Raw genomic sequence first — 24,548 nt, 5'->3', positions numbered from 1 at the left:
CCAGTGACAATTACACAGTAATCAGTGCATTTTTATAGCACCGATTGCTGTACAAATTGTCAAAAAAATAAAGTCCAATTTGTCGGCCACAATATCGCAGATCGCTGCCAGTACTAGTAAAAAAAAAAAAAAAAAACTAGATGGAGAAAGACATCTGTCTCTCTCCATAAATCTATCCCCTATTTTGTAGAAGCTATAACTTTTGCGCAAACCAATATACTGTTATTGCCTTTACCAAAAAGATGTAGAATACACATCGGCCTAGACCGAGGAAAAAAATTAGTTTTGAAAAAAGTGGGATATTATAGCAAAAAGTAAAGATAGTTTTCAAAAATTGTCGCTCGTTTATAGCGAAAAAAAAAAAAAAAAAACCACACAACCACAGGTGATCAAATACCACCAAAAGAAAGCTTGGTGTGGGGAATATCAATTTTGTTTGGGTAAAGCATTGCACAACCACGCAATTGTTAGTTAAAGCGACGCAGTGCTTGATTGCAAAAAACTGAGCAGCCAAATCTTCCGGGGCTGAAGTGGTTAATGATAGGCCCTCGTGGATCGGCCTGTTAGTTTTTCAGGCAGATCTCAGCAGGCCACCCATTGATTATGGACAGGCAGATATCAGCAGAGATGTGTCCGCTGACACCCACCTGCCATACAATCAGATCCGCTCAAAACAGACGGATTGGCACACAAAACAGAACGAAGCATAAACTATCATTCAGGCCAGGAGCTTTGGTTGCCTCGAGCTCCCAAATCCATCAGGCTTCCTACTGGAGGACCTGTGGGATCACCTCAAAAACCCAACATTTCAGGCATCGAGGGTCTGTTGTGCTCCAGGAATACATGCCTAACCAGTGGGACCTTCAGATAGGTCTCAATCTCATAGATGGGTTCCTGGAATCGTTAAGGTCTAATGGTTTTTCCCCACATAAAATGAATTACAAGAGAAAATGATCATCTACACCCACCCTCATAGTGCCAGTTTGCCTTCTGCCTACATTGCAGGAATCTTCCTGTGGGTAGCTGTAGGGAGTCACCCTCAATCATAAACAGTCAAAACTCATAGCTCCTACAGCGAGTCATTCCCATTTGCCTTGGGAGGCCAGTGGGTTTCCAGGTAATACCACCATGTACCAGGAGGTCACCCAAAGAGCAAGCCCTCTTGTATATTAGTTGTGGATCCCTGGAAATAAACTTACTGACATGCTCTCCTTAGCAAGTGTCAATGTGTTGAGCAGATGTCCAAAGACATGCTGGTAGGTTAATTGGCTTCTGTTCAAAATTGGCCCCAGTATATGAATGCGAGTTGGGGGACCTTGGATTGTGGGCTCCTTGAGGGTAGGAACCGATGTGGGTGTTAGATGTATGTGTGGAGTGCTGCGTGAATTGGCGGCATTATATGGGTACCTTAAATAAATAGGGATGATTGTAGACACACATACGTTGCACTAGATGGACTGGTGTCTTTATTCAACCTGTCCCTAACTTTACCAATCTTTTGGGTGTATTGCAAATAAAGTCATGGGGCCTGGGTCATTGTCCCTTCTATCCCTACATTGAAAAAAAAAAAAGGAGTTTCTATCACTGTCCCTTGCCCTATTACAGGCTTTAACAAGCCACTTTCTACTATAGCCCCTCAAATGGAATCTATTCATCAAAACTCTGGCTTCCTGTTCAAAATCATTATCTTCCGTACAATTAAGGCAGGCCCTTAGATACTGGCCAACCGGAATGTTTCTGATCAAAGTCCCTGGATGGAAGCTTTCTGCATGTAAACTGTTAACTGCAGTTTTCCAGTACAGCTTGGTGTTGATACACCCCCCCCTCTATCCAGAGAGATACTCATTCAAAAATGTAACCCTTTCTCTATTGTAGAGACATGTGAATCTCAGGTTGTAAGGGTTGTCACCCAGTACCTGACCACAGGATGATGTCAAAATACCTGTACCAGGACAAAATCCTAGACAGTGACATGTCCCCCATCAAGAAGCCAACACTCCCAGTCTCACAAATAGATGTTTGCATAAGCCCACGCACTCAGGGTCCATGGCAGTAACGTACCAAACTGAAACTTGTTCAGTAACAGTCTAGCAACTCTACCACAAACTTGTGGTGATCTTGTTTGTCCAATGGTCTGCTAACAAAGATCTTATTACTGGCCCGTAGGCCATTTTTGTGAGGTATGGATGAATACAGTGCCTCAATGTTCAGCGTTACCAAAAGTGTGCCCTCTGGCAGCACCACATGTAATAATGGAGGTGGAGGTATTTACAAAAGGCTGTAAAATTTTGTCAATTAACTGACTGAGTGATCCCACTCCAAGATAATCGGATGACCAAAGAGGGGCGTCAGTCATCTACAGATTTGTGGACCTTTGGAAGTGCACAGAACACTGGCACTCGGACAGTCTACTTTAAGGTATTCCACAGTCTCCTTACCAATGAGACCATTGACAAAGGCATGGTCAAGAATGGCAAGCAATCTTTTATGGTCCCTTTCCTTAATACTGGGGATGGGAGTATACCATTGTCCATAATCAAGTATACACCAACACCTCCTTAAATATTCAACCTGATCCAGGAGAACTATGTCCCCCCATCCTTGTCAGCAGCCTTGATGATCAAATCTGTATTGAACCTGTCATATTGGGACAGAAGGTAAGGCTCCATGCTAAAGAGCGTAATCTGAATCTGCCAATTCTTAAGATAAGTTCAGGTCTTTCAGTACATCTTGTGTCTCTCCCCCCCCCCCCGTCACAAATTGCATTGATTACTGAGTAAATGTGACAGGCAGTGAAGGGGTTAACCACTAGGGGGACACAAGGGGTTAAATATGTTTCCTAGGGAATGATTCTAACTGCAGGGACGCACAAGGGGAGGAGACCGATCAGTGTTCCGCTGTACTGGGAACACAGATCGGTCTCCTCTCAACTGACAGGACGTGGATCTGTGTTTACACATCGCGGCCACCGGGGACACGCACCGGGTCCCGAGCAACACGGCGGGTGCGCACGCACCCCCTAGGCGGCCGGGAAGCCCAGGCCCTCATATGACGTCCACCCAGGATGGGAGATCCCATCTGTGGACGTCATCTGACAATAGCCAGGTAGGGAAGTGGAACAAAAAAAAAAAAAAGTAAAGTTAACCTAATTTTTTGTATAATGTTTTGCTAGGGCACATAAGGATATGGCAACTGCTCTAAAATTATATATAGTGCCCTGGAATGCTGTGCCTATATGACTAAAGAATTCCAAGTGGCAGCTTTGCTCTGTTTACATGCAGAAATGTACTTACATTCATCATAAAAGCCATAGATTCTGTTAATGCTAGCACACTCGTGATTTCCTCGAAGAAGAAAGAAATTCTCTGGATATTTTATTTTGTATGCCAGAAGTAAACAAATGGTTTCCAAGGACTGTTTCCCTCGATCCACATAATCTCCAAGAAACAAGTAGTTGCTTTCTGGGGGAAATCCACCATATTCAAAGAGGCGTAGCAGATCATAATATTGTCCATGAATATCACCTGTAAAGACGAAGTATCAGAATAAGTAGTGTAGGGTTTAGCGTTAAAAAAAAAAAAAAAAAAAAAAAAAAAACTGTAAATCTAGGTTTATATGGCAAGAGTGTGATGGTAAACCTTTTTCAAAACATTTACCTCCACTGTACAGTTTTGCACAGTGGCCCAGAACCTAGTCTTCTGGGGACAACGGTGGTGCTCACAGCTCCTCCGCGCATCTGTAAACCCCCTGGGAGAAGTGCTCTCCCTGGGTGTTAACTTGCGGGTGTGCGCCTGAGTCCAGCATTTGCATGCAGAGACAGAATGCTGGACTCGGGCCCCATCCCTCACGTCATTGGATTTGACAGCAGCGGGAGCCAATGGCTGCACTGCCATCAATCTATCTAATCAAGAGCTGAGAACCCCAGGCAGAGTGTGCTGGTCACTTGACTTGTGGCTGCTTTAACAGCTCCAATACATGGCTTCTGTGGGAGGGCCCGAGATCTCCCTCCGACGTCCGTTGTGGAGATCACGTGGCCTCCTGCAGAAGCCCAGGCCCTGTGAGCTGTAAAGCATCTACGAGTCGCATGACCGGCCTGAAGACAGCTCTAAATAGGCATTTACAACGTTCGTTTTTAGAAAGGAGGTGCTGTCGGTGACTTTTTTTTAATAGCTGCAGGGCGGAGACAGAGGGAGATGACAGGCGAGGAGGAGGGGGTGAGAGGGGAGAAGAACTGCGTATGATGGAGGGACGAACCGACCACAGTGGTCAGGGCTCAGCAGCCCTGATTTTTGTGGTTAGCACAGAGAGGGCATACGGGAAGTGGCAGGTTCAGGGAGTTTTTTTTTTTACAGTTTAGAGGGGGCAGATTACACAGCACAAGCACTGTGTAGTTTAATTTGCTTTAAAGGGACCAGGATATGAATTTTATTTATTTTTTGGGCAAACACTAAGAAATAAACACCTCAGACAGTTAAATGGCTGACATCCTGTAAGCTAAGCAATAGTAAACCAGTTTGTATTGAAAAGTACTTTTGCAATACAAAAACTCCCACAAAGCAAGCATCCTCACTTTAGTACTGCACATAAGATTATAGCGCAAAAGAAACTAGATTCTTGTTTTTGCAAAACACAGATTATTCGCCTGAAGCCATGTAATAAATAGACCAGAGCTGGGTGACAGGAGCCAAAAACTGGAAGTAGGAAAGAGCCTGAGCCCAGGTTCACACTATAGCGATCTCAGACATCACATGTGATTTGCACCCACACTGCAGGTGCTGATCACATGCGATGTCTGCAGTGAGAGTTCAGCCACAGTTGTATGACTGAACTTGTAGAGGAAAAAATAAAAGTTCAGGGACTTTTCCCCGCACTGGAATCTGATCGCATGGGTGTTCTCACCCATGTGATCCTAATTCACAGTTCGCATTGGGACCTGTGAACCGATCTAGTGGTGTCATTAACATTGTATTGACACCCGTAGTGGTTCGCAGAGGGCAGTGTGAACTGCCTGCGGGAGAGATGCGATGCAGGATCCAGCGCTGGAATCTCTGGTTTCCGCATAGCTAGTGTGAACTTAGGCCGAGGTATGGCCCCCACAACCACTAGCAGACAGCCTTAAATGGATCTGCACACCAGACCTTTGGGTACAAGACATCCAATTGATGTGTAGGAGATCCCAGTAATATTGAGCTTAGACCTGCTTTAGGGATCATACTTTTAGGTGAGCATGCACTATGACTGGTGGTGAAACACCTTTGAAGTGAAGTGCAGCATAGGCAAACGGTTATCTTTGTGGCAATGGTTCTTTTATACACACTATATTCGCATTAACCACTTGTCTGTGCACTTTTACCCCCTTGCTGCCCAGGCCAATTTTCAGTGCTGTCCCACTTTGAATGACAATTGCTTCATCATCCAGGCACACCCTACTGCCTGCATGATTGAGCCAAGGACAGATTGATTCCAGGGGTGTTTTTCAAAGTGATCTTAGCAAAATAAAGCAGAAAGATATGGAGGAGTTTGCTTCTAATATTAAAACAAGTTAAAGTGGTTGTAAAGTCTCAAGTTATTTTACCTTCATGCATGAAGGTGAAAAAAAAAAATTTATATTTATTTTAATATATACCGTATTTATCGGCGTATAACACGCACCCCAAGTTTAGGAGGGAAGTTTAAGGAAAAAAAAAAAAACTTACATTAAAATGCCCATCAATGCAGCCTTATCTGCCCCAGTGCAGCCTTGTCAGTGAAGCTTTGCCCCAGTGCAGCCTTGTCAGTGAAGCTTTGCCCCAGTGCAGCCTTGTCAGTGAAGCTTTGCCCCAGTGCAGCCTTGTCAGTGAAGCTTTGCCCCAGTGCAGCCTTGTCAGTGAAGCTTTGCCCCAGTGCAGCCTTGTCAGTGAAGCTTTGCCCCAGTGCAGCCTTGTCAGTGAAGCTTTGCCCCAGTGCAGCCTTGTCAGTGAAGCTTTGCCCCAGTGCAGCCTTGTCAGTGAAGCTTTGCCCCAGTGCAGCCTTGTCAGTGAAGCTTTGCCCCAGTGCAGCCTTGCCCCAGTGCAGCTTCGTTAGTGCAGGTCTGCCCCAGTCCAGCCATGTCAGTGCAGCTTTGTGCACTCGGTGTAGATTCAAAAAATGGCGCCGAGACTGCAGGGAGCCGAGATACACATACGAGTGTTCTCGGCTTTTTCCGGCGCCGCCGTCACGCCCAGTCCCGCCCCTGGACCTGTGTTATGTCCATCATAGGGCGGGACTGGGCGTGACTGAGCGGAGCCGAAAAAAGCCGAGAACACTCGGGTATGTGTATCTCGGATCCGACAAGAGCCGAGATACACATACCCGAGTGTTCTCGGCTTTTTTCGGCGCCGCTCACAGTCACGCCCAGTCCCGCCCTATGATGGACATAACACAGGTCCAGGGGCGGGACTGGGCGTGACGGCGGCGCCGGAAAAAGCCGAGAACACACGAGTATGTGTATCTCGGCTCCCTGCAGTCTCCGCGCCATTTTTGAATCTACCCACGGCTGTGTATGTCGGCGGCGACCGCGGCAATTGCCGCAATCGCTCCGATGACACCGAAATCGGCGGGGATCGGCCTATAACACGCACCCACGATTTTCCCCTGATTTTCAGGGGAAAAAAGTGCGTGTTATAGGCCGATCAATATATATATATATATTTTAGTAGCCTCCCGCCCAAATACTTAGCCATTGGCTACCACTTATCAGTGCTAATGAGACAATAAGAGGGCACGGGGCTGAGCTGCAGCTATGTGAATGAACACACAGCAGTGGCTTGGGAGTGAGCCTGCTTGGGTGCCCCCATATCAAGCCGCTTGCTCTGGGGGGGGACCCGAGAAGAGGGTGAATGGGGCTACTCTGTACAAAACCACTGCACAGAGCAGGTAAAGATGACCTTTTTTTAAAAGTTAACCAATATCACTTTAAGTACATAACTGAAGCAGACAAGCTAAATATTGCAATAGACTACTCATCTGGTCTACAATCCCTGTAGTTTTCTGCAGACAGCATGTATGAACTGGCTCAAGTTTTTCCAGCACAATGTCATTACTTTTAAAATATATTTGCTTAGGTATTTGGTACACAGTAAATTTATATTCTGTAACTGAGAAATTTATTGAATATGTAGTTGACACCTAAACTGATCAGTGAGGATGTATTTAATCACAACTATATCTAGTAAACCTACCCTGGAAATACCTTTATATTGTTGGCATGCCAAGTTTAACAAAGCAAAAATTCATAAAATAGCATTCAGTTTAACAATTTGGAAATACCAAAATTAGCTCAGCATAAAAAAAAAAAAAAAAAGTTAGCTTAAACAGGGCAAGGGTAGAGGCAATACCAAGTTTACCCCTTGTGACACCAATGCCCGCATTAGGCTACATTCACACGGCCACACAGCAAAGTCGGCTAAAGTGTTGCAGCATCTGCAGAATAGAAAAAAACCCAACACATCCCACAATTGTGACTTGCGTATGATGCCCCCAAATACACTGTCATAGCAACCCACAATGCCTCTCCAGAAGTGCAACAGACTGGGGAAAAACTGAACCTGCTCCCAGCAGCAATTGGTTAAGAATTTACCACTCAAATTTTAAGACCTTTTCTCTTCACTTAAGTGTACAAACCCATTTTGGGTGAATGTGCATGTGTATATGTATATGTATATGTATATGTATATGTATATGTATATGTATATGTATATGTATATGTATATGTATATGTATATGTATATGTATATGTATATGTATATATATATATATATATATATATATATATATATAAAAAACCACCACACAAAAAAAAAAACAAAAAAAAACATGTTCTTACCACAAATTTTAAGAGGCGCTTCAAGTTCCAATAAAATTGGCTGGCTAAGAAAGATTTCTCGAGACTTCAAACATAATCCTCTAATTTCATTCTCTTGAAGTTGAACATTTTTTCCAGGCTTCGATCCCCTTACTAGAAATAAATGAAAAACACTTAATGCAAAATCAAACACACTGGACTACAATACAGACAATGTACATTACACTTTAGAGGTAAAGTCCTGAACACATACAAAACAAGGGCTGAATGAGGCAACAAATTAGGATGTCATCTTCAAGAGCTACAGGATCTAAAATCATGTTTAGCTTCTTTACTTAGAGGACCTTATTTGTTTTCGGGTCCTGTGCCACTTTTCTACAGCCATCAGGAGCTGGCTGCCTCTACATGGGTCAGCTGCAAAAACCCAAATACATTCAGCAAACTCAGCTGTAATCTGTAGCTGCATAGTGGGTTATGTGCCTACCTGGGAAGCCATGTCTTCTGTTCTGATAGCATGACCCTGATGTCACACCAAGGGCACATCTGAAACAGACTTTCACAAAGCCTCCAAGGATGTGCAATGCAAGTATCCCAGGAGGCTGTGGCAAGAAAGGCAAAAGTATTGGCCCTAGAAAAGTAAAAATGCACAAACATAGCACCTTGTAAGTAGAAGGGGAGGGGGGGGGGGGGGGAGAGTCAGGGTAAAGCAACTTCAAGTTCCCAACTCATTGTAATAAATGTTCTATCAAATGTTTAGGGTGGCCATGAGCTGCAACACAACTCCCAACCTACAAATTTCACTTTAAAACAGATTTACCCAAGCTCTAGAAAGATTTCCTCTACATTAAAGAAGAGTTCCAGCCACCTGTAAAAAAAAAAAAAAAAAAAAAAGTCATCAGCTGACTTAACAGCCACTCACCTGTCTCATGACCCAGCGTTGTGCTCACCCCAGTCAGTCTTCAGCCCCCGGCATCTTCACTATGGGCACCCAGCTGTGACAGCTCGTGGCTTCACAGCCGGGTGCCCACTGCCCATGCTGTGGGAAGCAGGTAACTGTCAAAGTTCCCACTGTGGAAGTGGAAAGCAGCTGTCAATCAGGTACCTGCTCCACCCCCCTCAAGTGCCAATTGTGCAAGAGGAGTAGGGGGAACAGTCCTTAGGAGCGAAACTTCCCTTTTAGGTGGAGATTAGCTTTAAAAATCCTGTCCAATTATCCACCCCCCCCCCCTTCCATTTAAATGGCTCCAAATACTGAAGTGGCTGCAGTAAAGAAAACTTTGCTATGGGCTGCCTTACTTAGATAGGTGGTCTTAAGTGGAGACAGTTTAGTACTGCGACTATTCTTCCTACAAGTGGCAAGCCAGCTAAGAGGATGCCCACAAGCACAACGTAGAAACCTCAACGAGGTAAAGAACCAACAGCTAAAGGCTTGAAGACATCACCAGATCTGGCAAACAGCCCAGTTCATAAGCCTACCATATGCAAATCTTGAACCAGGGTGTTCAAGGCAGAATACCAGAGGAAGCTGCTACACTCCAAAAAAACATTGCTGCATGCCTGAAGCTTGCCAAAGAGCACCTTGGCTATCAAATACTACTGGGAAAAGGTTTTGTGGCCTGATAAAACAAAAATTGAATTGTTCAGGAAGAATACTCAGCATTACGTATAGCGCAAGAAGGGCACAGCCCACCAACATTAAAAGGTTGTCCCAGGTCAAGAGGCTGAGGACAACACAACCAAAACAATCCACCTCAGCTCCTATGCCACCGTTTGCAGGCCTGTCTAGCTTTTGACGCCGAAAGGGCATTCGATGGGTTCAACTGGCGATTCTTGTGCCTCACTGGGACTAGGCTTGGGCTCCTCATCTGTCTATTCACACCCGTCTGTCACTGTAAATGGCACCTCATCAGAACCGTTTGCCATCTCAAATGGCACTCGCCAAGGTTGCCTCCCCTCCCATTTGGGATTGTTATTGAGCACTTAGCATGTGCCATTCGTCAGAACGCCTCTATCCAAGGTGTTCAAACCCCCTCTGCTCATCATAAGCAGTCCCTTTATGCTGACAACCGGTTTTATGCCCAGCAACCTCATACGACCCTGCTCTTGCTGTTTTTTTGAGTTACCTCTACTGTGCAACTCGTTTTGCACAAAGTGGTCCCGAATCTAGTCTTCTGGGGTCCCCGGTGGCTCCTCCCCACATTAGATAACCCCCAAGGAGAAGCGCTCCCAAGTCCAGCATTTGGCGTCCATATCCGCTGAATGTATGACTCAGTCCCCAGGTCATTGGAGTTGATTGACAGCAGCAGAAGCCAATGTCTGTGCTGCTATCAAGCTATCCAATCAAGAGCAGAGGACCCCGGGGAGAGAGACAGCACATCCCCGCCAGGTCAAGTTCCAGGGCTCAGGTAAGCAAAACGGGGGGGGGGGGGGGGCAGCTGGGAGGCTGGTCACTGCCAGGTGTTTTTTTCACCTTAACGCATTGTATGCATTAAGGTGAAAAAAACACAAAGGTTTACAAACCCTTTAACATCCAAGATGGAGACTCTTAAATTCCCTTTACCTGTCTCCACAATGTCTTCACTTCCTTCCAACTACTAATTCCTATGACAAACCAAGGGCATGTCCTACCTGCCAACCTCGAATTTTTTTCCGCTAAACTATATCCCTCATCTACGTAAAGGCCCGGAATCGTGTGTGGTCTCCGCTTTACCCGGGTTTGGCTGAACCACCATTAACCGGTTCAATACAGGGCAATTTCACCCCCTTCCTTCCCAGGCCAATTTTTAGTTTTCAGCGCTTTTGCAATTTAAACGTCAATTGCGCGGTCGTGCGACGTTGTACCCAAAAAAAATTGACGTCCTTTTTTCCCCACAAATAGAGCTTTCTTTTGGTGGTATTTGATCGCCTCTGCAGTTTTTATTTTTTGCGCTATAAACAAAAGAGCGACAATTTTGAAAAAAAAAAACAATATTTTTTACTTTTTGCTATAATAAATATCCCAATTTTTTTTTTTTTAAAAAACAAATTTTTTCCTCAGTTTCGACCGATACGTATTCTTCTACATATTTTTGGTATAAAAAAAAAAAATTGCAATAAGCGTATCTTGATTGGTTTGCGCAAAAGTTATAGCGTCTACAAAATACGGGATAGATTTATGGCATTTTTTTTTTTTTTTTTTAAATTTATTTTTTTAGCGGCGATCGCGATTTTTTTTCGTGACTGCGAAATTATGGCGGACACTTTTGACACATTTTTGGGACCACTCACATTTATACAGCGATCAATGCTATAAAATTGCATTGATTACTGTGTAAATGTGACAGGCAGTGAAGGGGTTAACCACTAGGGGGCGGGGTTAATATGTTTCCTAGGGAATGATTCTAACTGAAGGGGGAGGGGACGCTCAAGGGGAGGAGACCGATCAGTGTTCCTCCGTTTTGGGAACACAGATCGCTCTCCTCAGAGCTGACAGGCTGTGGATCTGTGTGTTTACACACACAGATCCACGGTCCGGCCAACGGGCAATCGCGGGTGCCCGGCGGACATCGCGGCCGCCGGGCACACGCACCGGGTCCCGAGCAGCGCGGCGGGCGCGTGCGCCCCCTAGACAGCCGGGAATCCCAGGACGTCATATGACGTCCACCCAGGATGGGAGATCCCATCCCAGGACGTCATATGACTATAGGCGGGTAGTGAAGTGGTTAAAATGGATACCCTACCCAAATTATTGTACCTCTTCCAAACCATACCTGTTCTAGCACCCAAATCCTTTGCTGCTCTGCGCTCACTTTCAATTTGCTTTATCTGGAATCATGGCCCATCTAGAGTCAAATATAACCTACTCACCCTTCCAAAACTCCAGCACAGAACTAACCAACTTTGAACTATACTACAAAGCTACCCTTACAGTGCGCACTCAAGTGGTTCCACCGTTCTTTCCAAAAGGCCTCTGTCATGATCAAACAAGATTTGGCCCCTGTCGATTTACACACCATCCTATGTGGGTACAAGGGAACTTTCTCTCCTCGCCGCTAACTATTGCTGTTCTTACATTGTGGTACTGAAGAGGGCTGTATTCGATCTTCTCCTCAGACCCCTCTCCCCCATCTTCCCTATTCAACAATCCTGCCTTCCCTCCAGGAATAGGGGTTCATTTCATCACTCCTCTTAGCCCTAGGCCCATACATTCGAAACAGACTTGGGACCCCGATCGTTCCTGAGGATATAGGCGATTGGCCAACCTCCCTACATCCATCTTCCTTTACAAAACAAAAGTCTTGGAGTTTCAAAACAACAAAACATGCTTTTAACAGTGGCAGAACAGCCACCCGTGTGAAATGGACCTAAAAAAATCATCCCAATGGTGAAGTATGGTAGAGGGAACATAATTTAGGCTTGCTGCCTCAGGGCCTGGACCACCTGTAAAGCAGCCGATCAAACCAACCTTTGATGCTTTTAAACCAACCTTTGATGCTTTTAAGAGCAGGAGAGATCTGGGTCTAAAACCCCAGATCTTGCCATAAAGGGGACCTGCCACAGCCCATGTAATTTTTAAAGCACCCATTTTCCCCATGCTCAAACGCACATGCAATTACACCAGATGTGAGGTATCATGCAGAGAGCAATTCCAGCACCAGACCGCCTGTGTAACTCTAAACTAGTAACCTGTTAAAAAAAAAAAAAAAAAAAAAAAACACCCCACACACATCTCCTATGGAGTTTTGCTATGTTTGCTGCCATTCCACAGGCGTACACGATTTTACAGCATGGAGTTAGGCCCCTTTTCACTACTCCGCTTGCTCAGCAGGGATTGCTCCGTTGATCCCTGCCAAGCCGGCGGATGACAAGTCCGTTTTTGCACTCTGCAGGGACAGACCTGTCAGAATCCGCTCTCCCCTTTGGGGGGGAAAATCAGATGATTACGGACCGCCTGTCCATTTTCATCCAATCGACGGATGGAAAATAGGACATCCATCCGTCTGGATTTTGCGGATCGGATGTCAGCAGACATGTCACCGCTGACATCTGAAACTCCACAGAGCTGTATGGTGCGACCGTTCAGATACGCCTGAAAAAACTGATAGGCGGATCTGAACGGTCTGCATGTGTGAAGGGGCCTAAGGCATTTACTTGGTTTAGCAATTAAAATGTTACCCAAAAAAATGTGAGTATATTGTTTGTGTAAATTCAATAAAGTATTTTCATAAATATTTATGTATGATAAACAGCTGCACAATGTAAAAGTTGCAACACCCACCATTTTATTCTGCAGGGACTTTTAGAGAGTACATGTTTGGGGGGGTGAAAAAAAAAAAAAAGGGGAAGTGGATAAAAGCCTCTACAGGTGACCAACATCTGAGAATGAGTGCCATCTCAGTATAGTTTACAACTACATAAAGAAAATTGCTTACATGGGGGGGGGGGGGACTTAACATGGTTAAAATTAGAAATTAAAAGTAGCAGATAGTTGACAAACCATTCAACACCGACCGAGGAGCTTACAATGATCAGCTTTTATGTAAAACCTTAATCCCAAAAGGAAAAAACATTTGCTGTAACTGCTTATAAAGCATTAGCTGGAGTTCAGCTTCAATTTGTCAATGTTAGTCAAGCCCATCTAAATCTGCTAGTACATCCAACACACCCCAAGGGTTACCCAGACTGACAAGGCTGCTCTGCAAAGATGTCTGCTTTACTACTTCATCCAGAAAGCAGACACCCTTAAGCCTTGTACACACCAGCCAAAATTGGGCCATGTGTACAGCTGTCTGGTCTACATAAGCAAGTCTCATGACTGGCTTCTGTCGAACAGGCATGCTGGAAAACCAGTATCCGAACAGCATCTAATTAGTGTGTTCTGGCATACCAAGCTTCAATATATTACACTTTGTTTATTACCTCCAAGAACAGCAAGGGTGAAATTGAAAAAGGTGGGAAAGTATGTGGGCACAACAGGGGTACGTTGGAGTACAAATATGGGAAAGGAGGAACTATGCAAATTAAAAGTGGGGAGGAAAGGTTCATACTTGTGCCCCGACACTAAAGCCAAAATTTTGCCGTTAAAAAGTGAAGGAAAAATCTTTCCAAAATTGAATCTAAAAACAGGAAGTCAAGATAGCACAAAAAAAAAAATCATCCTCTTTAGGCAGCTGTTGTAGAACAGGAATTAAAGGGGTGGTAAACCCTTGCGTTTCACTTAATGCAGCCCATGCATTAACGTGGTTGTAAACCCTTACATCACACTTTTTGCTACAGGTAAGCCTATAATAAGGCTTACCTGTAGCTACCCTGGATATCTCCTAAACCTGAACGGTTTAAGAGATATCCCCTGTATTTGCATGTGCCAACGTCATCGGCACATGCGCACTGAAGCAATGGCACGTACTCCCGAGCTGGAGTGACATCACGGCTCCAGCCAATCATAGCACCGGAGCCCATGATACCCAGAAGTAACTCAGGGAGCGATGTTGGCCACCAGAGCGGTGTACAAGGACGGCTGCAGGGGCTTCGATCTCAGGTAAGCAAATCATAATGATCTAGTATGCTATGCCTTTGTCTTGCAGGTTTTTTGTCATAGGTGTACAACCACTTTAAGGTGAAAAAAAAAACTTCTGGCAATGACCAGCGGCTCAGCCCTCCCCCACTTTACTTACCTAAGCCCCTTCATCCCCTCAGCAGAGAAGTGCTCTCCCTCTCTGCACGGGGTCCGGGCTCTTGATTGGATAGATTGATAGCAGCACAGCCATTGGCTCCCACTGATGTCAATCAAATCCAATGATGCGAGGGTGGGGCCAAGTCCAGCATTTGTGTCTATGGATGCAAATGCTGGACTCGGGAGCGCGCCTGCAAGGTAACCCCCCCTTCTCCTAGGGGGTCATCTGATGCAAGGAGGAGCTGCCGAGGGACCCCAGAAGAGCATGATCAGAGCCACACTGTGCAAAACAAACGGCACAGTGGAGGCAAGAACGTGTGATTTAATAAAAAAAAAAATATGAATCTAATCACTTTAAGGTGAAATCTTCCAATAGAGAATATTGCCTTCCTTGACAGGGAAAGTATATTGGGGGAATTTACTAAAACTGGAGCGGACAGAATATTGGCATGCATTAAAAGGGGGAGAGATAAAACGATAATTCTCCCACTCTACAAGGCTCTGGTCCGGCCGCACCTGGAGTATGCTGTCCAGTTCTGGGCACCAGTCCTCAGGAAGGATGTACTAGAAATGGAGCGAGTACAAAGAAGGGCAACAAAGCTAATAAAGGGTCTGGAGGATCTTAGTTATGAGGAAAGGTTGCAAGCACTGAACTTATTCTCTGGAGAAGAGACGCTTGAGAGGGGATATGATTTAAATTCACAAATACTGTACTGGTGACCCCACAATAGGGATAAAACTTTTTCGCAGAAGAGTTTAATAAGACTCGTGGCCACTCATTACAATAAGAAAAGAGGTTTAACCTTAAACTACGTAGGAGGGTTCTTTACTGTAAGAGTGGCAAGGATGTGGAATTCCCTTCCACAGGCGGTGGTCTCAGCGGGGAGCATTGATAGCTTCAAGAAACTATTAGATAATCACCTGAATGACCGCAACATACAGGGATATACACAATGTAATACTGACACATAATCACACACATAGGTTGGACTTGATGGACTTGTGTCTTTTTTTTCAACCTCACCTACTATGTAACTATGTATACTATGAATCGGAAGCAGCTGTGTATGGTAACCAATCAGCTTCTATCCTCAGCTCAGTTAAAATAGAATGGCAAAACTTTTTTTTTTTTGTCTTTGATAGGGTGCAGATGGATTAGAACACTTGTCAGGTTTTTATTGCCATCTGTTAAGGAGATTCACACTCTATTTGTCCCGTTCACCATTATCAATGAAAGAGACCAAATTTTGGGCTGTCCCCAAAAAAGGTGAAATCTTATGGGGACACTCGTTCCACTGAGCTGACCAAATAAAAAAAAAATAAAAAATTGCCTATAGTACTACTGTTTACAAATAAAAAGCTGTATTTATTTTGAAAAAACAAAAAAAAAAAAAAAAAAAAAAAAACAAAAAACACACACGATTCTCCTTTTTTTGTAAAATATGAAAGATGTTATACCAAGTAGATACCCAACATGTCATGCTTTAAACTTGCGCACACCCATGGAAAGGCGGCAAACTGCAGCATTTAAAAATTTCTATAGGTTACTAGTTTAGCGTTAAAGGTCCAGTGCTAGCATTTTTACTCTTGCTGACGTTTGAGGCGATACATCATGTGTGGTTTGAACAGCGTTTACACGTGGGCATGACTTACATGTGTTCACCACCATGTGTGGGGATGCTTTAAAGCAGACCTTCAGTCATTTTTTTCTACTTTCCATCTATTAATTCTTCTGCCCATGTTTTAACTTTGGATAGTAAAACTCTGCCAGTAAATACACTATACAGGCCACTTCCTGTTTGTCTGGTAAAAAGTCTAGGCTTATGACAACATGTACAGCTCTCTAATAAGAGGGCCAACAAGAGCTGCAGAACTGGACATGTGCCTGTTTATAACCAGGAAGTGAACAGGCAGCAACTTTAGCTGCCCAGTTAAAATGGATGCAGCCAGACTCAGTGGAGGGAGATTTCTGCAGCATATTTGGCAAGTACAGAATCACAGTATATATATAAAATATGCAAAGTGGTTGGAGGGAAGCTTCAGAATGGCAATGTTTTTATTACAAATTATGTGAGCAGACCGCAGTTCCTCTTTAAACATCCCTTGCGATAGCCATACAGTACAGCATGTTCTTTACGGAGAGATCTGGGGGTCAATAAAATCCCAAATGTGCTTCACCCCCTCCCCACGTACATATACTGTGGCAGGACGGCCCTTTATCGCAAAATCACATATCTCTTCCATCGGCTTTAGGGGGCGCTTGCAAATATCGCAAAAAATGGCCTGTCAGGAAGGGGGTAAAACATGCCGGAGCTGAAGTGGTTAAATACACCATCTAGGCCACAGGGGCATACCTATGTGTACACTTGTGCAAAAGCCTGCCTTCACTCGCATGGAATGCACAAAATGTTATATAGAGGCAGCCTATCCAAATCAATGACAGGCAGCTGCACAGGTCATGAAGTGTGTACTCCAAGACACACTTGAACAGTTCAGCCAACTGCCTGTCATTGATTTGATCAGGCTGCCCACATAAAACACCCATTTTAGATTACATCTCAAGCTAAACTGTAGGAACAGTTATAGTCTCTCCCTTCAAGCTCCTTTTTAACCACTTCCCTACAGGGCACTTACACCCCCTTCCTGCCCAAGCCATTTTTCAGCTTTCAGCGTGGTCATGCTACACTGTACCCACATTTTTTTTATCATTTTCTTCACGCAAATAGAGCTTTCTTTTGGTGGCATTTAATCACTGCTGGGTTTTTTTTTATTTTTTACCAAGTTACAAAGTTTACTGACAGAAACTGAAAGTAATTTTTCTCCTTCACTGATATGCATTGATGGGGAGGCACCAATATGCCGCACTGATAGGCGGCACCGATAGCCAGCACTGACTGGCATCACTAATGGGCACTGATTGCCACCACTGGTGGGCACTAATCATCAGTGCCCTGATTACAAGTGCCCCTGCGTGGAGATGCCGCTGATTGGCTCTCCTCACACTGGTGAGGAGTGGCGATTATAGGCATCTCCATGTTTACATGTGACCGACTGATTGGACACAGCCGATCATAGTTAAAGAGCCGTTGCTCTTTACAGAGATTGGGGTCGCGCAGTGTCCTAGCAATATGGCTGCGATCACCGTGCTCTGCGGGCACGCAAGAGTGGTCATTCTGGGACGCCGTCCCATGATGTCCCAGAACGAGAGCTGCACTGCCCCGCCGTCATTTGATGGTGCGCGGGCGGCGACTAGTTAACAGGAAGGATGCATCTTCGAAGTGCAGGATATTATCTTGGTTGTCACAAGTGTCCTCATTGCAAGATCATTCTATTGTTTTGGCAAAAAATTTAAAGTGGATGTAAACTCTCATACCCAGTGAAGTGAACAGCCTCAGATACAGAGATGAAACAAATCTACCTATATAAGCTTTACATGTATATCTGCCTTTCCCTTTCTATATGCTTTAGAATTCTTACCTTGTGCTGGAGATTCTCTTCCTGTTCAGGACTGGAAGTGGAATCTTGGCATTCAGCCAAGACAGACAACTGGAGGAAAGACACACACCCACCCTCCACATAGGCAAAGACTCAGCTGTTCAGAGTATCAGCAGCTCTGTGCTAATGTATTGATAGCAACCTCCCAGATACAAATTTCAGGCAGATGTTCTCAGAAGTTTTCAGGCTGATAACCAAGCTACACAGAGCAGGAGAAAGCCACAGGGACTCAGTGCTTTGGAGAGAGATAATACAGATAGATGTGCCCTGCTCAAATTTTCATGAAATTGGTTTACATCCACTTTAATTCGGTCTCATTTTTAGTCCCAGTAACAGCCACAAATATTACAATGAGGGGACACTGGACCAATACAACTCCTTTATGCCATCAATGTAAAGACACAGCAATCATAACATGCCTGGAAAAAAACAGGAGCATCTGTTATCTTGTAATTGCCGTCTATGCCTTTACATAGATATAAAAAAAGCTGGCTTTACCTAGTCGGGGGGTAGGGGGGGTTGTATGATGATCAACTTTCTTCATATTGGGTGTGCAATGTGCAGCCCCCGACTGCCAAAAGGCCACACATAATACAACAGTATGCTGCATATATGGAACAGGAGATGGTCAGTAACTGCCAGTGTGCTAGGTGAGTTAAGAGTGTGGGAGCAGGCTCCAGGAGACATTACTAGCAATGACTGCTATTACTACCCATCAATACTGCCACATTTCAGCTCCATAAAGCTTTATATCTTGTACCACACTTGGTATTTTTAAAAAGCAGAATAAAAAATAAACCTAAAGAGATGAACAGCACAGAAAGTAGTATTAACCGCTTGCGGCTGGCACGGCAAAATCACGTTAATGTACGTGATCTCGCAAGGCTTGCATAGCAGGCACGTGCCCACCGCAAGCTCCGTGAGTATATCCGCAGGGATACCCGCAATAATCTGACGGAGAGGGGAAATGCTAATGTAAACAAGCAGTGGGGGAGCGGTGATCAGTGATAAGTCACCACTAGCTCATTCCCCCCCCAGTTAGAACACATCCCTAGGACACACTTAACCCCTGCAGCGCTCCCTCCTGGTTAACCTCCTCACTGCCAGTCACATTTACACAGTAATCAGTGCATTTTTAATTGTACTGATCACTGTATAAATGTGAACGGTCCCAAAATAGCGCCAAAAGTGTCCGATCTGTCGGCCATGTCGCAGTCACAAAAAAAAAAAACAAAAAAAACAAAAAAACATCAATTTTGTTTGGGAGCCACGTCACACAACCGCAATTGTCAGTTAAAGCGACAAAGTGGTTAAAAATAAACCAAGCCATTTAAAAACTAGAATCTAGACTCAAAAATAGATTTTTCACAGGACAGAATCAAAATCAGGAAAATACAGACCGCTGTGTGCAGAGACCCTGAGGGCCGCACAATGAGCATCAAAGAGCCACATTCAACTTCCAAACCACAGGTTGAGCATCAGGACTTTGAATACGGTTATAGCTGTATCAAGCCCAAAAGTTATATTGCAGCTTACCAATTCTTAGATGTGGTGGCTGTGTTCATTTTCTTTTTCCCCTGGTAATCTAGCCAGCTGTCTTATTTTTCAATTCAACACTTATGCTGGCCATACACTATACACAAAACCCATTTTCGAAAAACAGACATTCGGCCGCGAGAGCAAATGATAGTGCCATCATGTAACGACCAATAAATCGTTTAGTGGACATAAATGAACACTTTTTTGTTCTTTTTACACATATACCTAGTGCAAACAATTCAGACGGGAAACACATTAACCTTTCAATTCATCATTCGGCAGAACATTTCCAAACTTGTCCTTAGTTTTTTCGGCTCAAAAACATTGCAGCAATCATTTGTGCCCATTAACTGTCCAAAAAACAAACTGGCCAAATGACCGAATTTTGGCTGATTTTTCATATATACATCTATAGATATATAGATATTGTATAGCCAGCATAAGCTGTCCAGCAAAGTGACAGTCAAGCCAGGTACACAGGCCACAAAACACAACATTTGGCCTGTGACAGAAGCCAATCTGGCTTGTGTGAAACAGACATGCATTGGAAAACCAGCATCCGATAAGTGCTTGCAGCCAATGGCTGACTGGTGTTTTGGCAGGTTGATTTGACAGGGGGACCGCCACCATCCCGCTAAACACAACAGCTCAGCAGGGGAGAGTGATCTGTCAGTTTAGCCTGCTGGGTTGGAAAAAAAAAACAAAAAAACTTATACCGTGTAACAGGCACTAAAAGCCTGGTAAACTGCTTTTCTTTAGTTCAATTCAGTAGGCTGAACAAAAAGAAAACTGACAGCACAGGAGGAGCTGCTGTACTAACAATCCGATGTTAGTACAGCGACCTCCCTGCTGTGCCATTGTGTTCTGACATGTGTCAACAACCCCCCCCCCCCACACACACAACCCTCTGGGTCAGCACTCAACCATCAGCTGAGTGCTGAAACTGAGCCAGTCGGCAGACTTTACGGTTGTGCCCCTTCCACCCGCGGTATATGGGCTGAATGTCAGCCGATCTCTATTGAACCAGCTGATGCCGCCAGACATTCGGCCTGTGTGCATAGGGCTTAAGAGTGCTGCAATAAGCTATGTAAAACTGGCAGGTGTGCTCAAATTATCCCACACTAAAAAAAAAAAAATGAAAATGCTGTAACTGCTTATAAAGTGTTAACTGGAGTCCAGCTTCATTTTTTTAATCAAGTTCATCCTAAGTGAGTGCTAAGATTACCCTCACCAGACTGACAATGCTGCTGTCCAAAAGGTGTCTCCATTGCTCCTTAACGCATAAACATTGAAGCGGATTTTTGCCCCCCGCTGCAGCTGCTGACTTAATCAGACATTTACCTGTCCCAGAGTCCAGCGATGTTGGCACCGCAGCTGATGTTTCCATCAGCTGTCGGGTGCATGCTGCCTCCATTGCGAATAAGGGAACCCAGCAGTGTAGCATTTCGGCTTCACGCCGGTAAACCTACTGCGCATGCGCGAGGCTCCTCTCCTACTAGCCTGGCGAAAGGGGGAGGAGGGAGCCCCAACCGTGACGTCAATACCCGCAGCTGAGGCTCTCGAAAGTGGGGAAAGCATACCTGTGAAAGACAGGTATGGCCTCCCCCCCCAAAAAGGTACCAGAGGGGGGGTGGGGGAGCGGAAGTTCCACTTTTGGGTATTTGTGCATCTGCCTTTGTGCTGGAAGCATGCCACACAGCCTGCTCCCAGCACACAATGGGGTCTCATGGAGAGCCTCCTAATAACGATCAGGACCCGAAACTCCCAATGCCAAGTCACCTGATCGCTGTGACTGCCCCTGACTGGCTATCAAAATGACTAGTCACTGGAGCCCACCCCTGTGTTTTTTTTTCTCTGAATGGAGGAAAGATGCATATCTCGCTCTCCAGAGAAGGAAAAAAAAAAAAAAAAAAAAAGTGTAAAATACCTACATCAAGGTTTGATCTAGGCCAGTGCCAGGGTTAGTGTTTGGGTCAAGGTTAACATTTTTTTTTGGACAGGATGTGTATTTTTTTTTGGTAGGATTGAAAAAAAAAAAAAAATTGAGAGAGGGGGAGTGGAGGATTCATAGATATCCATTACCATCAAAAGAAAAACGTATAATCCACCTGGATGCACAAAGTAGTTGTGATGCGTAGTTTTACAAACACATGTCAAAGTTGCAAAATTGTGCTTAGGCATTTAGATGCGTTTTACCCTTAGGCACAAAGGGGTTTAAAGTGATTGTAGGGGAGAAAAAAAAAAAAAAAAACCCACACACACTAAATGCATAGCATACTAGCTCATTATGAAATACTTACCTTAGATCGAAGCAGTTGCAGCAGTCCCCGCACACCGCTGTGACCGACGGCATGTCTCCGGGAGTTACTTCCAGGGTCGCGGGCTCCGGCGCTGTGATTGGCCAGAGCCACGATGCTGTCACTCCAGCATATGCATGCAGGAGCCGCCGGTCACGGCACGGGTCCCGAACGGCACCAGTGGGCCCTTTCTTCATTGCCGATGACGTCTGCACATGCTGATACAGTGAATATCTCCTAAACAGTGCAAGTTTTAGATATTCACGGTACCTACAGGCAAGCCTTATCTGTAGGTAAGTGGTGTAACAGGGTTCACAATCACTTTAAACCCACAATCAAACTAATATATTGCAGCTTACAAACCACTAGATGTGCTGGCTGTATTTTTTACCTGATCTGGCCAGTAACTCACCTCCAGGATAGAGTCACCCAACTCTGGATGAAGGAGAACCTTTTAGGCAACAGCAATTTAGGGTTGTTTTAGAAACGCTAAATAAAGTGGTCAAACAGCAGCTTTTCTTTTTGGAGAAAAAAAAAAAAAGTTCTACATAGTCTGTTTATTGTAAAGCCTCCCTTCCAGTGCTAGTTTGTCTCAATCCTCCAACTGATGTTGTGTTGGAAAACAGACTTGTGGGACAAATCATCAGGCAAAAAGAAAAAAAAAAATAGAAAAAAACCCCACACGTTAAGCAGACACATAGAATAAGCAAACTGCAATAAGTGTTCACTTTAGGGTCTTAATGCCACAAATAACAAAGGCACCACATATAAGGTCCAGTGAGCGGTATTATGATCTTTCACTTAAAAATAAAAAAGGTGCCAAGCATCGTGTAATGCCTGGAAAGGTTTAAAGGATGTCCACACCCGCAAGGTAATAAATCCATGTCTACAGGAAGATCTAATGAGAAGTGTAGTATAGATGTGAGGTGGTGCCCCCAGTTATGAGGAAGGGGCATAGTGGTAGAGAGGCAGGCCGGGCACCGAGCCGTCATGTAAAGGAAGGCGGACAGCAATCTGCGCCTGTCATTAGCTCCAGTCAGAAAACAGCCGGGAATACACGAAGGCAGGCGGCCCCCGAGCCCAGAACACCTCACTAACACATGTCCCCTCAGTGAGGCCCGCGGGCCGTCCCTAGTGCGGAGCCAGGCCTTCCCAGGAAGCCTCCTCACCTTCTAGCAGCCGCTGGATGATGCTGTCGATGTTCAGTTTGTCGACATCTGCCATGACCTCCAAAGTGTAAAGGTGTGCGCGGAGAGCACGGGGAGAGAGCGGCGAACAGGAAAGAAAGTGTAAAAGAAGAGAGAGCAGAAGGGCGGCCGGGCTCGGAGCTGTCGGGGAAAGCCTTTCACCCTGCTTCCGTTACGGGCTCCGAGCGCACAACAAAATGGCGACACCGCCTCCTCCTCCTCTGCCGGCCCGCGCAAGAATCTCTCTCCACACACAGGGACTTTTTAATGCTGAAATGAGAGCACGTCTTGATCATAGCACGCCGCACGCTGAGTATTCCTGCGCGAAGGGTTCGCTGAGCTCAGCCGGTTGGTGTGGGCGGCGCGCACTATTTTATTGGTATAAATAAGGAGCGCGGTACAGCTTGGACTATACTGTACTAACAAACTGTAGATAGATAGATAGATAGATAGATAGATAGATAGATAGATAGATAGATAGATAGATAGATAGATAGATAGATAGATAGATAGATAGAAACCTTGGATTGGTGAGCATAATTCGTCTCAGAAACATGCTTGTAATCCAAAGCACTTGTCTATCAAAGCAAATTTCCCCAAAAGAAATAATGGAAACTCAGATGATTTGTTCCACAACCATTTATTCATAAATCCTACAGTTTATAGTCTATATAAATAGATTATAGCAATGTGATAGGTTGTGTAACCATAAAATGTCCATCCACAAATGGCAGCCTCCACAAGGGGATTAGAAGAAAAATCCAGCAGGAGTTATAGAGTATAAAAGAGAAGAGAGGCGCCTCGAAGTGTAGCAATATGGTTACATGCAATGAAGGTGCAACATTTATCAACTCACATGGTTGATTCAAAGAGGTACATCCAAGTATGCAGACACCTGGGGTAAAGCTGTCCACATAGACCATCCTCCAGACCCCCGGCTCTCACCGCTGTCGGTCTACAATCGTGACCGGGAAGACTAGCCTGCAGTGGAGCGATCTGAAAGTGAGGCTTGAAGCACTCATGGAGCGCAGCGTGGAGGGGATGACGTCGATGGTGGTGCGGGGGATGGTCTATGTGGACAGCTTTACCCCGGATGCCTGCATACTTAGATGTGCCTATTTTATCATCAATCATATGAGTTGATAAATGTTGTACCTTTAGTAAATGTAACCATATTGCTACACTTAGAGGCACTTCTCTTCTCTTTTATACTCTGTTGTGACTTGACGCTACTTATATATCAAGACATTGCTTGCATATCAAGTCAAAATTTATGAAAAAATGTTGCTTGTCTTGCAAAATGCTCTCAAGCCAAGTTACTCTCAAACCAAGGTTTTACTGTGTGTGTGTGTATATATATATATATATATATATATATATATATATATATATATATATATACACACATTAATTGATTGCTTCTTCTTAAATTGTTGTCTTCAATAAAGAAATAAGGACAGCAATGAAAAGTATTGGGGAAAAGAACATTAATTACGTTTTGGGGATTTTTTTTTCATTTTTGTCACAATTTAGGCTTGGTAAGCATGTGTCCTAGG

General features: G+C 44.6%; 1 protein-coding gene across 1 annotated transcript in view; it reads right to left on the bottom strand.

The window, feature by feature from the left end:
* PPP1CC (protein phosphatase 1 catalytic subunit gamma) overlaps nucleotides 1–23,251 on the bottom strand; it is a 49,755-nt gene extending 26,504 nt beyond the window's left edge. Inside the window, exons 1-3 of the mRNA XM_073626297.1 lie at nucleotides 22,975–23,251; nucleotides 7,844–7,975; nucleotides 3,294–3,524 (exon numbers count right to left, since the gene is read on the bottom strand). Of these exons, the coding sequence (XP_073482398.1) occupies nucleotides 3,294–3,524; nucleotides 7,844–7,975; nucleotides 22,975–23,029 (418 nt within the window). The 5' untranslated portion in view covers nucleotides 23,030–23,251. The remainder of the gene's footprint in view (nucleotides 1–3,293; nucleotides 3,525–7,843; nucleotides 7,976–22,974) is intronic.
* Nucleotides 23,252–24,548: the final 1,297 nt, after the last annotated feature.

The sequence above is a fragment of the Aquarana catesbeiana genome, linkage group LG01 (assembly GCF_042186555.1).
Source record: "Aquarana catesbeiana isolate 2022-GZ linkage group LG01, ASM4218655v1, whole genome shotgun sequence".
Lineage (NCBI taxonomy): Eukaryota > Metazoa > Chordata > Amphibia > Anura > Ranidae > Aquarana > Aquarana catesbeiana.
Note: the sequence above shows the minus strand (reverse complement) of the source record. Positions and strands in the feature narration are given on the sequence as shown.